At 35.6% G+C, this 15974-nt stretch overlaps 1 protein-coding gene across 3 annotated transcripts in view; it reads left to right on the top strand.

Annotated features, from left to right (window-relative positions):
* POF1B (POF1B actin binding protein) overlaps nt 1–15974 on the top strand; it is a 94593-nt gene that overhangs the window by 58726 nt on the left and 19893 nt on the right. For all 3 annotated transcript variants that reach the window (XM_058536281.1, XM_058536279.1, XM_058536280.1), the window contains 6 exons: nt 2500–2592; nt 3434–3547; nt 4375–4527; nt 4854–4973; nt 6307–6435; nt 7578–7660. In XM_058536281.1, coding sequence (XP_058392264.1) covers nt 2500–2592; nt 3434–3547; nt 4375–4527; nt 4854–4973; nt 6307–6435; nt 7578–7660 — 692 coding nt within the window. The remainder of the gene's footprint in view (nt 1–2499; nt 2593–3433; nt 3548–4374; nt 4528–4853; nt 4974–6306; nt 6436–7577; nt 7661–15974) is intronic.

Raw genomic sequence — 15974 nt, 5'->3', positions numbered from 1 at the left:
AATTTATCTTTAGTTTTCAGAAGTTTGACTGATTTGTCTGGGCATGGATTTCTTTGGGTTTATCCTGTTTGGGGTTTGCTTAACTTCTTGAATCTGTATGTTTATGATTTCTGTTAATTTGAGAAAGTTTTAAGCCATTATTTCTTCAAATACTTTTTCAGCTCTACCTTCTTCGTTCCTTCTAGGACTCTGACGACATGAATGTTAGATATGTCTTACACTCCCACAGGTCTCTGAGGCTTTGTTCAATTTTTTTCCAGTCTATTTTCTCTCTGATGTTCAGACTGAGCACTTTCTATTGTTCTGTCTTCAAGTTCACTGATTCTTTGCTCTGTCCTTTCCATTCTGATTTTTAGTCCTTCTGTTGAGGGTTTGGTTTTTATTTTTTAATTATTGAGCTTTTCATTTAGTTTCTTGAGATTTTCTATTTTGCTGCTGAGACATTCTATTTTTTATTTGTTTTAAGTTTGTTTGTAATTTCTTTTTGAAGCATTTTTATGATGGCTGCTTTAAAATCCTTGTCAGACAATTCTATTATTTATGTTATTTTGATGTTGGCATCTATTAATTGTTTTTTCTTATCAAGTTGATATTTTCTTGGTTCTTAGAATGAGTGATTTTTTTATTGGAAACTGGACATTTTGAGTATTATGTTGTAACTCTTGATCTTATTCAAATCTTGTTTTAGCAGGCCCCCTCTGATACTGAAACAACAGTGGAAGTGGGGGAACAGCTATTACTGCCAGCTAGGGGTGGAAGTCCAGATTCCCCACCCAACTTCTGTTGACACTGGTCAGGGGAAGAGCTCCTTGTTCCTCCTGAGCAGGGATAGGAACTTTGGCTCTCTAAGTAGCCCTCACTGATATCACCCTGGTTTGGATGGGGAAGAGTGTCTCATTACTCTTTCCCACTTGGCCTTCACTGACACTGCAAGGTGAACGGCCTCATTTCCATTGGGCAGTGATGAAAGTCCTGACTTTCCACTAAGAATCCTCTGACATCACCTCAGCAAGGAGGTGGAGCAGTATTTCATTACTGCTGGATAAGGTGAAAGCCTAGGCTCCCTTTCTAGTCTCAATTGACACCACAGTACTTGGGGTCTCATTTTTGCCCAGTGGGCAATAAAGTCCCACCTCTTCACCCTGCTTTCTCTAACACGAACCTAATGAATGGTGTTGGTACACCTTTTAGAGCCTGGTGAGGGGGAAAGTCTAGCCTACTTTCTTGGCCTTTGATGATTTCGGTGGGAGTAGAGTTGTAGGTTTTTTTTCTGTAGTGTTTGGCTGGAGTAGAGTGGTTACTATTTAAAAGTTTTTTGCCTTGCTAGGCTACCCTCTTCAGAGTCCTTTGGCTAGAGAGAGCAGGCTTTTCTAGGGACTTTTGTTGTCTGTATCCATTGGTGTTTCTGGGTTACTGGTTCCCCAACACCAGTCTGTTATATATGAAGCAAAAAGAAAACCCAGGTACTCACTTCTGTGTCGTTCTTCAGGTCCCAATGTTCCTAACCAGACTTCCTTCTTCTTTCCACCTTTCAGAGTCTTTACATGTTTGTTGCATACATAACATCCTGGGCTTTTAGGTATACCTAGTAGGAGGAATATGTAAAGGTATTTCTACTCCATTTTTACAGAAACGGAAGTTGCATGGTTTTAAAACCATTTTTCTTTGAAGAAATGAGTTTAATCTAGTGAAAGGGTTTTTCTCCCTCCTCTTTAAAATTTGAGATGTTTCTATTCTTCAAGGTTAAACTTTAGTATTATATTCTTCACACCTCAGGCAAAATCTGTGCATTTAGCAGCACTCTTAGGGAGATGCATTTTATTATGTGAAGGTTGACTGCCTCAGTTTTTTCTAATCTTTAATTAAAGAATAAAAGTAAATTTGAGAATTTGCTGATAGATTTCTGTCTTGTGAGAAAGATGATACTTCATCATGGAAAAAATAATAGACCCTTGTTCTAATCACATAGCTATGATCTCTTCAGGAATATTGGTTGGATTAATTACACATATTATTGACAAGATGCCCCTGTATCATATTCTAATATTGCCATATCAAAAACCAAGCTGTTAGGGGCTGGCCCCGTGGCTTAGCACTTAAGTGCGTGTGCTTCACTACTGGCAGCCTGGGTTCGGATCCCGGGCGCGCACTGACACACCGCTTGTCGGGCCATGCTGAGGCAGCGTCCCACATACAGCAACTAGAAGGATGTGCAGCTATGACATACAACTATCTGCTGGGGCTTTGGGGAGAAAAAGAGAAACAAAGGAGGAGGATTGGCAATAGATGTTAGCTCAGGGCCAGTCTTCCTCAGCAAAAAGAGGAGGATTGGCATGGATGTTAGCTCAGGGCTTATCTTGCTCACAAAAATAAATAAATAAATAAATAAAGCTGTTAATAAGTTTGCTTGTAGGAACAGAAAGATAAGATTACTATCACTTATATTGCTTATTTTTAAATGCTAGTAAAAATAAACCATCAATCATTTCCTTCCTCCAGATGAGGGGTATGTCTGATAAATCACTCCGGCTAGTGCTGTCCACATTCAGCAACATACGAGAGGAGCTTGGACATCTTCAAAATGACTTGACAGTAACATTTATTTTGATTTTTCTTTCTTAAGCCTTTTTAGTTCCTAGCTTCGTAACATAGAAATCAATGCATTCAGTCTACCTTTTTAAAATCTGAGAGAACACAACAATATTATACTCACCCAGACATAGTTATTTTCTTGAAAAAGTTAATTGGGATTGAGAGAGGAGAAAAGAGGTGTCCAATGTAAAAATGAAAGAAAGTTGGGTGTGTTCATATTATTCAGTTTACCACTAAGGTAATTTAATGCTTAAAGCCAGGGAGTAGCTTGTATAATTAGAATAGTATGTCTCATTGAATGGGAATTTCCCCCTTTTCTGTAATAATAAAGCATACCCTGTTTCTTTGACTACTTGAAAACGTCTTTCTCCAAGAACTTAACCCTTTCTATTTTAATTGATATTCTTGGTGCCATCAGCTAGATGCATTCAGAATACTTTCTATACAATGAATAACTCCTTGAGGATTTTGGAGTGGTTTTTTTTTGTTTCTGGGTTCTGATGAACACATTTAGACTCTAATTTGAAAATTCACCACCTGCTGGGATTAACAAGGAGTCTTTGTAGATTGGGGAAAAACATTAAAATAATTCAGAAGGCTCTGCTTCATTGAACTTAGAATTAGTCAATACATCAAAATGTCTCTTTCAATGCAGGTTTTTAAAGTTTAAATCCTTTTATATCTCATATTTTGCTTAACTTTTAAGAATTCTGCTTTATTAAGCAACTACAAATGAAACCAAGTGTGTACTTAAACCTTCCAATGTAAACAAGTCTTTGTATTATGTAACTGTTGACAAGTTTCTGTAATTCTGAGTCAAAACAAGTAATTTTGCTTCTAGTCACTAGAAAATGACAAGATAAAACTTGAGAAAGACCTGGCATTCAAAGAAACTCAAATAAAAGAGTATGAAGAACTCTTGGCATCAGTGAGAGCAAATAATCGCCAGCAGCAGGTAAGTTGATATTTTCATTGATGATAAACTAAACTGATAGCTTTTCATATGCACAATTACTGGCACATTGGAGTTATGAGATACAATCCAGACAGAATTAAAATATGATGGAACAATTTATTCATATGAGAATTGAGTTTCTTTGGGTATTTCCAATGACTAAAAGCCCTCTCAAAGCAATAGATAACCTTATGTATTTTAGATATAAGGTATCTATACAGTCCACAGTTATCTGTATTGTTGGGTGACAAGAACTGTATAAATATTGAAAATCTAAGTTCACTCATTCATTTAATCTACTAATGTGTTGATTAAAAGTTTTTGTAGGTCTTAACATATCTGTGCAATGAATAAATGAATGAATGAACTCTATAAGTGTTCTCCAAATGTCTGAGCGGAGATGATTCCTAGGAAATTGTAATGAGTCTCTAAGGCTGATCCTTTCCTAATCTTTGCTGCCTTGAAGCTCCCCAGTTTTTTCTCAGTTTCCAGTTGTCACTTAAATAATCAGGCATGTGGCCTTTTTTGTGCCTACTAGAGGGCAGGATACAGTATTGTCAAAGGGTTACAAGAGTCAGATTGCTAAATCGGTACATTGAAAATTCATCTAGTCTTGATTCTTTCTCACTCAAGATAGGCAAGTCAGACTAGAGGCAAGAATCCAATATCTTACATGGCTGATTTAACTTACCATTTAAGGGTAAGTATATAAGAAAACTGGGCATGGAAAAATATTTGCTATATTTCACTGAATTAATCAATTAAAAGAGCACTCTTCCCCCCAAAGTAGAATCCATTTGTCTTATTTATTTGTGTCTTCTTTACAGCAAGGACTTCAGGACTCAACCTCAAAATGCCAAGCATTGGAAGAAAACAATCTCTCTCTTCGACATACACTATCAGATATGGAATATAGACTAAAAGAACTGGAATACTGTAAGCGTAATTTAGAGCAAGAGAATAAAAATCTTAGAATGCAGGTATTAAAATTTTGTTTTACGTATGTTATTGCCTTAGTTATACCATTGTAATCCCAGCATTGGCAATAGTAAAGATATATATATATATATATATATATATCCTATTCATCTTGAGAAAATACATAGACTGCTTTCTGATGATCGCACATGCAGTTAGGTCTTATTTCACTGCCATTTGAGCTGTATAATGTAATTCCTAAAAATCGCTCTTGTTATTTCAATGTCTTGTTTAATCATGTGGTTTTCACCTAATAATAAGCCTTGTAATACAATATGTATTTCCTTCCTAACAATCCAATTACAGAAAGTTATTTTGTCTTGTGTAGGTTTCTGAGACTTGCTCAGGCCCAATGCTGCAGGTTAAAATGGATGAGATTGGCAACCATTACATGGAGATGGTAAAAAACTTAAGAACAGAGAAAGATACAGAGATCTCCAAGCTAAGGGTATGTTGATCCTACACTGCATAAATGCACAGGTCAGCACAAACTTTCTAATAGGATAATTATGGTTTCAAGTTTAAAGCTACAAAGAAAAATCAACTGAAGGTAGAGTTTTAGGAATATATACCATAGAACCTTTTGTTTAAATACATATATATCACAAAGTATAGAATATTGCTAAATTGTTTTCTAATTTAGCTTAATCTCTTCTAGGAAAGCAAAAGAAGACATTAAGTTCAGAGTTTTGGTTTTTAACTTTTATTTATTTTTTTGTGTTGGGGAAAACCCTTTATGATCTTGCCTAAAGTATACTTATGTAGGCAAGAGCAACATTCGAGGTTATCTAGCAAAGCCACAGTTGGATTCATAAAAATACTTACTTGACTTTGAGGAATGATACATAGCAAGAATTTGTCAAGCACAAGGAGAAAAACAGTGTTGAATTACGTACCTCTAATTGGCATCAAAATTAGGGTGATATTTGTGAGAATAAGTATACATTGCCTTATCTTGTAATTCTAGGTCAAATTGATGACATCTTAATTTACTGATTCCTAAATGTAGTTAAATATATTTAAATATTTTAATGGAAAAACTGACCACAGATTTTTCTCTCCAAATATCACTGTACAATCTTTACCAAAAATCAAAATGAAACAAAATATAATTTGTTCAAAAGCCTATTGATTTTTCCAGCAGATTTCCTCCACTGGTTTCTTATCCATCCCAACATTACTAATAACACTTTAACCTAACAGCCATCTATGCACACATAACGTAGTAAGGAGGAAAATGGACAGAAATTCGAGTCAGAAGACCTGTTTTGGAGTCGCAGCTATGTTGCCTATTAGCTGTGTGACTTTGTGTCATTTAACCTCTCTGGATCTCATTTACCTGTGTTGTAAATAAGGATTATAATACTTATTTCCCAGGGCTGCTGTGAGGACTGAGATAAGTCATGCAGGAGGAATATTTTGTGAACTGCAAATCTCGATATAATATTAGTTACTATTACTAAGTTTTCCTTAATATTTGAAGGAATCTAAAGTGCCTGTTTTCTTAGCTTTATTTTAATTCTTGTGGCCTAGGACTGTTACTTAGGTAATGCCTAGCCCTAAATAGTAAAGGCACCTTTAAAAAAATGAGAAATTCCTAATTGGCGTTTCAATTCATATTTTACATTCGTAAAACTCTATAAATGTTTATAACTACTGGTATTTTGCTCTTCATTTCATAACTAGCTGTATGACTTTATGTCACTTTACCTCTCTGGAACTCAGTTACCTATTTTGTAAATGAGAATTATAATAATTCTTATTTCTTTTTAAATCCTTAGACTCAATTAAATCAGTACCAAAAAGACGTTTCAAGAAGAGAAGGAAGTTGCAGTGACTTCCAATTCAAGCTTCATGAACTGACAAGCTTGCTGGAAGAAAAGGATACTCTCATAAAGCGTCAGTCAGAGGTGAGAAAGGAAGGAGTAGAGGTGGAGAGGAACAATACAACTCAGTCCTGTAGGATAAATGCTTCCCATCAACTAGAAAAAGACACATTTCCAAGACTCACTTTATTCATGAAGTAGAATGTAAGTGACTGAAAAAGTAAAATATTCATGTTTCAGGATAGATAATTCAAACGAAAGCTAGAATTGAAGCAAAAAATAAGTGCTATCATGCATTTAGTATTTTTAAGACATTGATTTTGTATTTCATTAGCAGTGAAACTCTCAATAAGACTGTGAGCTCCTTACTAGATTATTAGCTGCTTCAGCAAGCGACTGTGTTATATTTCTCTCTATCTGTAGCATGTAGCCCAAGATCTGTTATAAAATAGGTACTGAAGGAAGGAACTACCAAAAATGGTGGCTAACGTTGTATTGCTGTTATTGAACAAATAGTACTTGTAATGTTCAGTGATGGACTTTCTGTTAGGAAACAATACCTGCTTCCATATTGAAGTTTCAATACTTTTCTGCTGTGGCTATACTTTTCAAGCTTTTTAGAACAAACACTTTCACATCTTCATCTTGAGAACCATGCCCATTCACTCTCATGTGATCCCTCAAATATAGAAATCCTATACCAGTTAGTGGATTCCTGCACAGTCATATAATGTAACTTATTAGGTACCATGAAGTAAGAATATATGGTATTCAAGTGGAATTAGAACATACTTACCTCGGGCCGGCACCGTGGCTTAGCGGTTAAGTGCGCATGCTCCGCTACTGGCGGCCCAGGTTCAGATTTCGGGCGTGCACCGACGCACCGCTTCTCCGGCCATGCTGAGGCCACGTCCCGCATACAACAACTAGAAGGATGTGCAGCTATGACATGCAACTATCTACTGGGGCTTTGGGGAAAAAAAGGAGGAGGATTGGCAATAGATGTTAGCTCAGAGCCGGTCTTCCTCAGCAAAAAAAAAGAGGAGGATTAGCATGGATGTTAGCTCAGGGCTGATCTTCCTCACACAAAAAAAAGAACATACCTCAAGGGTACAAAGAAAGGAAAAAAGGTAATTATTCTTAGTAGCCTTGTTAAATGATCGAACATACTTCTTACCTCATGTTTCTACTGTTTTCAAATGATTATATTGTCTTTTATTTGTAAGGAACTGTCGAAGTTGAGACAAGAAATATATTCATCTCATAACCAATCCTCCAGTGGTGGAAGGACTACTATTACCACTAAAAAGTAATGTAATTTTTAATAAATTTGAATATGACTTCGGTTATTATACAAGTTACAGCATGTTTAATTGATATATACACCCCTAAACAAAGTTTGGTGTTTTCTGCAGGCCAGTAATTCTACTGAAGAATGAATAATCACAAAAAGACATAGCTATTATGGTCAATAAAATTCTGTAGCACACCTTTCCTGTATTTACAATATATTAAACACAATGGAAGTGAAAAGCAAATAATTGGTTGTTTAACCAACCATATTAGTCAGGACTCTTTCAGTTGCACTTGCTAGAAACCCAACTTAAACTGGGAATTAGTTAATTCACTTAATTGGGATTGCTTGGTGTCCAGATGTATTTGTGTGCTGAAAATATGACTTCAGAAATCTGTCTTTCTCTATCGCTTGGTTCTGCTCTTTCCTGTATAGATGTGACCACAGTTTACATCCTAGCAAAATTTAGCAAAAACAAATCGAAAGTGACTCTTTATGAATAGTTTCAGCAAAAATCTGTTTTGTTTATTTCATATAAATGTAATAATACAGAATGTGGTCTTTTGTGACTGGATTCTTTCACTTTGCATGATTTCAAGATTCATCCATGTTTCCATGTTTTAGCGTGTGTTAGTACTTCATTGCTTTTTGTTACTAAATAATCTTCCATTTTATGGATATACAACATTTTATTTATCCATTCATTAATTGATGGACATTAGAGCTGTTTTCAATTTTGGCTATTATGCATAATGCTATTGTGAATATTTGTGCACTGATTTGTGTGGACGTATATGTTCATTTCTTATGAGTATATACCTCGGAGTGGAATTGCTGGGTCACATGATAACTCAATGTGTAACTTTTTGAGGAGTTGCTAAACTGTTTTCCAAAGAAGCTGCACCATTTTACATTCCCACTAGCAGTGATTAAGGGTTCCAATTTCTCTCCATCCTCCGCAACACTTGTTATTGTCCATCTCTTGGATTATAGCCACCCTAAGCAGTGGGAAGTGGTATCTCATTGTGGTGTTTTGATTTGTATTTCTCTAATAATTAATGTTGATTAGTATTTTTTCTTGTGCTTATTGGCCATTTGTATATCTTCTTTGGAGAAATGACTATTCAAATTCTTTCTTCATTTTTAAATTGGATTATTTGCTTTTTATTTTTGAATTGCAAGAGATATTTATATATTATGGATACAAGTCCCTTATTAGAGATATGATTTGCAAATATTTTCTTCCATTCAATGGGTTGTCTTTTCACTATCTTGCTAGTATATTTTGCAGCACAAGTTCTTAATTTTGAGGAAGTCCAATTCATCGATTTTTTTCTTTTCTTACTTGTGCTTTTGGTATATGTAAGAAACCATTGCTTAATGCAAGGTCATGAAGATTTACACCCATGTTTTCTTTCAAGAGTTTTATAATTTTATCTATTACATTTAGATCTATCATCCATTTTGAGTTAATTTTTTTTGTTTGAGGAAGATCGGCCCTGAGCTAACATCTGCCAATCCTCCTCTTTTTGCTGAGGAAGACTGGCCCTGGGCTAACATCTGTGCCCATCTTCCTTCACTTTATATGGGACGCTGCCACAGCATGGCTTGACAAGCGGTGCGTCGGTGCACACCCAGGATCCGAACTGGCGAACCCCGGGCCGCCGCAGCAGAGCGTGTGCACTTAACCGCTTGCGCCACCATGCCAGCCCCATTTTGAGTTAATTTTTATATGGTGTGAAGTAGGGGTCCAAGTTCATTCTTTTTTTTTTTTTTAATTTTTTGTTTATTGCAGTAACATTGGTTTATGACATTGTAAAAATTTCAGGTGCACATCATTGTACTTCTATTTCTGCATAGATTACATCATGTTCACCACCAAAATACTAATTACAACCCATCACCACAAAAGGAATCCTGAGAAAAAAGAACAAAGCTGGAGGTATCACACTCCCTGATTTCAAAATATACTACAAAGCTATAGTAACCAAAACAGCATGGTACTGGCACAAAAACAGACACACAGATCCATGGAATAGAATCAAAAGCCCAGAAATAAACCCACACATCTATGGACAGCTAATCTTCGACAAAGGAGCCAAGAACATACAATGGGGAAAAGAAAGTCTCTTCAACAAATGGTGTTGGGAAAACTGGATAGCCATATGCAAAAAAATGAAAGTAGACCCTTACCTTACACCATAGACAAAAATTAACTCCAAATGGATTAAAGACTTGAATGTAAGACCTGAAACTGTGGAACTTCTAGAAGAAAACATAGGCAGTACTCTCTTCGACATCGGTCTTAGCAACATCTTTTCCAAGTTCATTCTTGTGCATGGTGATATTAAGTTGTCCCAACATCATTTGTGGAATATACTATTCTTTCTCCCATTAAATTGACTTAGCATCCTTGTCAATAAACAAATGACTATAAATGTAAGGGTAAATTTGTAGACTCTCAATTTTACCCATTGATCTATTTGTCTGTTTTTATGCCAGTACCATACTGTCTTGATTACTATAGCTTTTTAGTTAGGTTTTGAAATCAGGAGTGTGAGTCTTCAATCTGTTCTTCTTTCCAAGATTACTTTGGCTATGTTTGGTCCTTTGCTTTTCCATGTGAATTTTAGGATAAGTTTATTAATTTCTGTAAAAAATCTCATTGGGATTTTTATAGGAATTTTTGGAATGTATAGAAAACTTTGGGTATTATTGCCATATTAACAATATTAAGTCTTCTAATCCATGAGCATGGGATCCTTTTCCATTTAGATCCTCTTTAATTTCTTAAAACAATATTTTGTAGTTTTCATTGCACAAGTCTTACACTTCTGTTTTTAAATTTATTTCTAAGTATTATATTCTTTTTTTTTTTTTGGTGAAGAAGATTGACTCTGAGCTAATACCTGTTGCCAATCTTCCTCTTTTTGCTTGAGGAAGAGTGGCCCTGAGCTAACATCTGTGCCCATCTTCCTCCATTTTGTATGTGGGATGCCACCACAGCATGGCTTGATGAGTGGTGTAGGTCTGTGCCCAGGATCTGAACTTGTGAACCCCAGGCCACTGAAGCAGAGCATGCCAAACCTACCCAATGTGCCACTGGGCCAACCTCTATATTCTTTTGATGTTCTTGTAAATAGAATTGTTTTCTTAATTTCATTTTCAGATTGTTCATTGCAGGTATATAGGATTAAAATTGATGTATGTGTATTGACTTTGTATTCTTTAACCTTGCTGAACTCATTTTTTTTGTGTGTGAGGAAGATCAGCCCTGAGCTAACATCTGCCAATCCTCCTCTTTTTGCTGAGGAAGACTGGCCCTGGGCTAACATCCATGCCCATCTTTCTCCACTTTATATGGGACGCTGCCACAGCATGGCTTGACAAGGGGTGTGTTGGTCCGTGCCTGGGATCTAAACTGGCGAACCCCGGGCTGCTGCTGTGGAGCGCGCACACTTAACCACTTGCACCACTGGGCCGGCCCCCCTTGCTGAACTCATTTATTAGTTCTAATGGTTTATTGGATTACTTAAAAATTTGTACATACAAGATCATGTCATTTGCAAATAGTTTTTAACTTCATTTCAATCTGGATGCCTTTTATTTCTTTTTATTGTCTAATTGCTCTAAAACCTCCAGTACAATTGAAACAGAAGTGGCAAGAGTGGATATTCCTATCTTGTAGTTTGTGTCTCTCAAGGAATTTGTGCATTTCATCTAAGTTGTTGACTTTTTTGGCACAAAATTGTCATAATATTCCTTTATTATTCTTTCAAGACAAAGGCTTTTTTATTATGCTTTCAAAACAAAGGATCTCTTTTTTTAATTTTTTATTGCGATATAATTGACATATAACGTTATATTAGTTTCAGATGTACAACATAATGATTTTATATATGTGAATATTGTGAAATGATCACCACAGTAAGTCTAGTTAACATCCATCACCATACAGTTACAATTTTTTTTCTTGTGATAAGAACTTATAAGATTTACTCTTTTAGCAACTTTCAAATACAATACAGTAATTATTGACTATAGTCACCATGCTGTACATTACATCCCCTGAACTTATTTATTTTATAACAGGAAATTTGTACCTTTTGACCACCTTCACCCATTTTTTTCAGCCTCTAGCCTCCATCTCTCGCAACCAGCAATCTATTCTCTGTATCTATGAGTTTTTGGGTATAATTCCACATATAAATGAGATCATATGGCATTTGTCTTTCTCTGTCTGACTTATTTCACTTTGCATAATACCCTCAAGGTCCATCCATGTTGTCGGAAATCATAGGATTTCCTTCATTTTTATGGCTGAATAATATTGCATTGTGTGAGTGTGTGCATGTGTGTGTATGTATACATATGTGTATATAAACCACACACATGCTCACACACACATATATATAAAACATTTTCTTTATCCACTCATCCACTGATGGACACTTAGGTTGTTTTCATGTGTTGGCTAGTGTAAATGATGCTGCAGTGAACACAGGGGTGCAGATCTCTTTTCAAGTTAGTGTTTTCATTTCCTTCTGACAAATAGCCAGAAGTAGAATTCCTGATCATATGGTAGTTCTATTTTTAATTTTTTGAGGAACTTCCATACTGTTTTCCATAGTGACTGCACCAGTTTACATTCCTACCAACATTGCACAAGTGTTCCCTTTTCTCCACATCGTCACCAACACTTGTCATTTCTTTTTTTGGTCTTCCTTCTTTTATTTTTATTTATTTTTTATTTATTTATTTATTTTTAATTTTTTGTATATTGCAGTAACATTGGTTTATAACATTGTAAAAATTTCAGGTGTACATCATTATACTTCTATTTCTGCATAGATTACATCATGTTCACCACCCAAATACTAATTACAACCCATCACCATACACATGTGCTGAATTATCCCATTCGCCCTCCTCCCTCCCCACTTCCCCTCTGGTAACCACCAATCCAATCTCTGCCTCTATGTGTTTGTTTGCTGTTGTTATTATCTACTACTTAATGGAGGAAATCATACGGTAATTGACCTTCTCCCTCTGACTTATTTCACTTTGCATAATACCCTCAATGTCCATCCATGTTGTCACAAAAGGCTGGATTTCATTGTTTCTTATGGCTGAGTAGTATTCCATTGTGTATATATACCACAGCTTCTTTATCCATTCGTCCCTTGATGGGCACTTAGGTTGCTTCCAAGTCTTGGCTATTGTGAATAACGCTGCAATGAACACAGGGGTGCATGTATCTTTATGCATTGGTGTTTTCAAGTTCTTTGGATAAATATCCAGCAGTGGAATAGCTGGATCATATGGTAGTTCTATCCTTAATTTTTTGAGGAGTCTCCATACTGTTTTCCATAGTGGCTGCACCAGTTTGCACTCCCACCAGCAGTGTATGAGAGTTCCCTTCTCTCCACATCCTCTCCAACACATGTTGTTTACTCTCTTGTTAATTATAGCCATTCTGATGGGCGTGAGGTGATATCTCATTGTAGTTTTGATTTGCATTTCCCTGATAGTTAATGATTTTGAACATCTTTTCATGTGTCTGTTGGCCATCTGTATATCTTCTTTGGAAAAATGTCTGTTCAGGTACTTTGCCCATTTTTTATTTGGGTTATTAGTTTTTTTGTTGTTGAGATGCATTAGTTCTTTGTATATTTTGGAGATTAAGCCCTTATCAGATGTATGGTTTGCAAAATCTTCTCCCAATTGTTAGGTTGTCTTTTCGTTTTGTTGATGGTTTCCTTTGCTGTGCAGAAGCTTTTTAGTTTGATGTAGTCCCATATGTTTATTTTTTCTATTGTTTCCCTTGCCAGGTCAGACATGGTGCTTGAAAATATGTTGCTAAGACCAATGTCGAAGAGCATACTGCCTACGTTTTCTTCTAGAAGTTTCATGGTTTCAGGTCTTACATTCAAGTCTTTAATCCATTTTGAGTTAATTTTTGTGTATGGTGTAAGGTAATGGTCTACTTTCATTTTTTTGCATGTGGCTGTCTAGTTTTCCCAACACCATTTGTTGAAGAGACTTTCTTTTCTCCATTTTATGTTCTTGGCTCCTTTGTCGAAGATTAGCTGTCCATAGATGTGTGGGTTTATTTCTGGGCTTTCGATTCTATTCCATTGATCTGTGTGTCTGTTTTTGTGCCAGTACCATGCTGTTTTGGTTACAGTAGTTTTGTAGTATATTTTGAAATCAGGGAGTGTGATACCTCCAGCTTTGTTCTTTTTTCTCAGGATTCCTTTAGCTATTCGGGGTCTTTTGTTGTTCCATATAAATTTTAGGATTCTTTCTTCAGTTTCTGTGAAAAATGTTGTTGGAACTTTGATAGGGATTGCATTGAATCTGTAGATTGCTTTAGGAAGTATGGACATCTTAACTATGTTAATTCTTCCAATCCAAGAGCACGGAATATCTTTCCATTTCTTTGTGACTTCTTCAATTTCTTTCAGCAATGTTTTATACTTTTCGGTGTACAGATCTTTCACCTCTTTGGTTAAGTTTATTCCTAGGCATTTTATTATTTTTGTTGCAATTGTAAATGGGATTGTATTCCTAATTTCTCTTTCTGCTACTTCATTGTTAGTGTATAGAAATGCAACTGCTTTTTGTATGTTGATGTTGTACCCTGCAACTTTACTGTATTCGTTTATTACTTCCAGAAGATTTTGGTGGATTCTTTAGGGTTTTCTATATATAAAATCATGTCATCTGCAAATAGTGACAGTTTCACTTATTCCTTTCCAATTTGGATCCCTTGTATTTCTTTTTCTTGCCTGATTGCTCTGGCTAGGACTTCCAGTACTATGTTAAACAAGAGTGGTGAGAGTGGGCATCCTTGTGTGGTTCCTGTTCTTAGAGGGATAGGTTTCAGTTTTTCACCATTGAGGATGATATTAACTGTGGGTTTGATATATATGGCCTTTATTATGTTGAGGTACTTTCCTTCTATCCCCATTTTATTCATAGTTTTTATCATAAATGGATGCTGTATCTTGTCAAATGCTTTCTCTGCATCTATTGAGATGATCATGTGATTTTTATTCTTCATTTTATTAATGTGGTATATCACGTTGATTGATTTGCAAATGTTCAACCATCCCTGCATCCCTGGAATAAATCCCACTTGATCATTGTGTATAATCTTTTTAATGTATTGTTGTATGCGATTTGCTAGTATTGTGTTGAAGAGTTTTGCATCGATGTTCATCAGTGATATTGGCCTGTAATTTTCTTTTTTTTTGTGTTGTCCTTCTCTGGTTTTGGTATCGGGGTAATGTCAGCTTCATAGAATGAGTTAGGGAGCCTCCCCCCCTGCTCAATTTTTTAGAAGAGTTTGAGAAGGATAGGTATTAAGTCTTCTTTGAATGTTTGGTAGAATTCACCAGGGAAGCCATCTGGTACTGGACTTTTATTTTGGGGAGGTTTTTGATTACTGTTTCGATCTCCTTACCGGTGATTGGTCTATTCAAATTCTCTATTTCTTCTTGATCCAGTTTTGGAAGGTTGTATGATTCTAAGAATTTATCCATTTCTTCCAGATTGTCGAATTGGTTGGCATATAGCTTTTCATAGTATTGTCTTATAATGTTTTGTATTTCTGAGGTGTCTGTTGTAATTTCTCCTCTTTTATTTCTGATTTTACTTATTTGTGCCTTCTCTGTTTTTTTCTTGGTGAGTCTAGCTAAAGGTTTGTCAATTTTTTTAATCTTTTCAAAGAATCAGCTCTTGGTTTTATTAATTATTTGTATTGTTTTTTTAGTCTCTATTTTATTTATTTCTGCTCTGATTTTTATTATTTCCCTTCTTCTACTGATTTGGGGCTTTGTTCTTCTTTTTCTGGTTCCTTTAGGTGCATTGTTAGACTGTTTATTTGAGATTTTTCTTGTTTGTTGAGATAGGCCTGTATTGCTATAAACTTCCCTCTTAGAACTGATTTTCCTGTATCCCATAAATTCTGCCATGTCGTATTTTCATTTTCATTAGTCTCCAGGTAGTTTTTGATTTCTCCTTTGATTTCTTCATTGACCCAATCGTTGTTCAGTAGCATTTTGTTTAATCTCCACGTATTTGTGGCTTTTCTGATTTTCTTCCTATAGTTGATTTCTAGTTTCATACCGTTCTGGTGAGAAAAGATGCTTGGTATTATTTCAATATTCTTAAATTTATGGAGACTTGTTTTGTGGCCTAATGTGTGAGCAATCCTGGAGAATGTTCCATATGCACTTGAAAAGAACATGTATTCTTTGGTTTTTGGATGGAATTCTCTCTATATATCTACTAGGTCCATCTGTTCTTGTGTGTCATTTAAGGC

The sequence above is a fragment of the Diceros bicornis genome, chromosome X, assembly GCF_020826845.1.
Source record: "Diceros bicornis minor isolate mBicDic1 chromosome X, mDicBic1.mat.cur, whole genome shotgun sequence".
NCBI lineage: Eukaryota > Metazoa > Chordata > Mammalia > Perissodactyla > Rhinocerotidae > Diceros > Diceros bicornis.
This window is presented reverse-complemented; position numbering and strand designations above follow the sequence as displayed.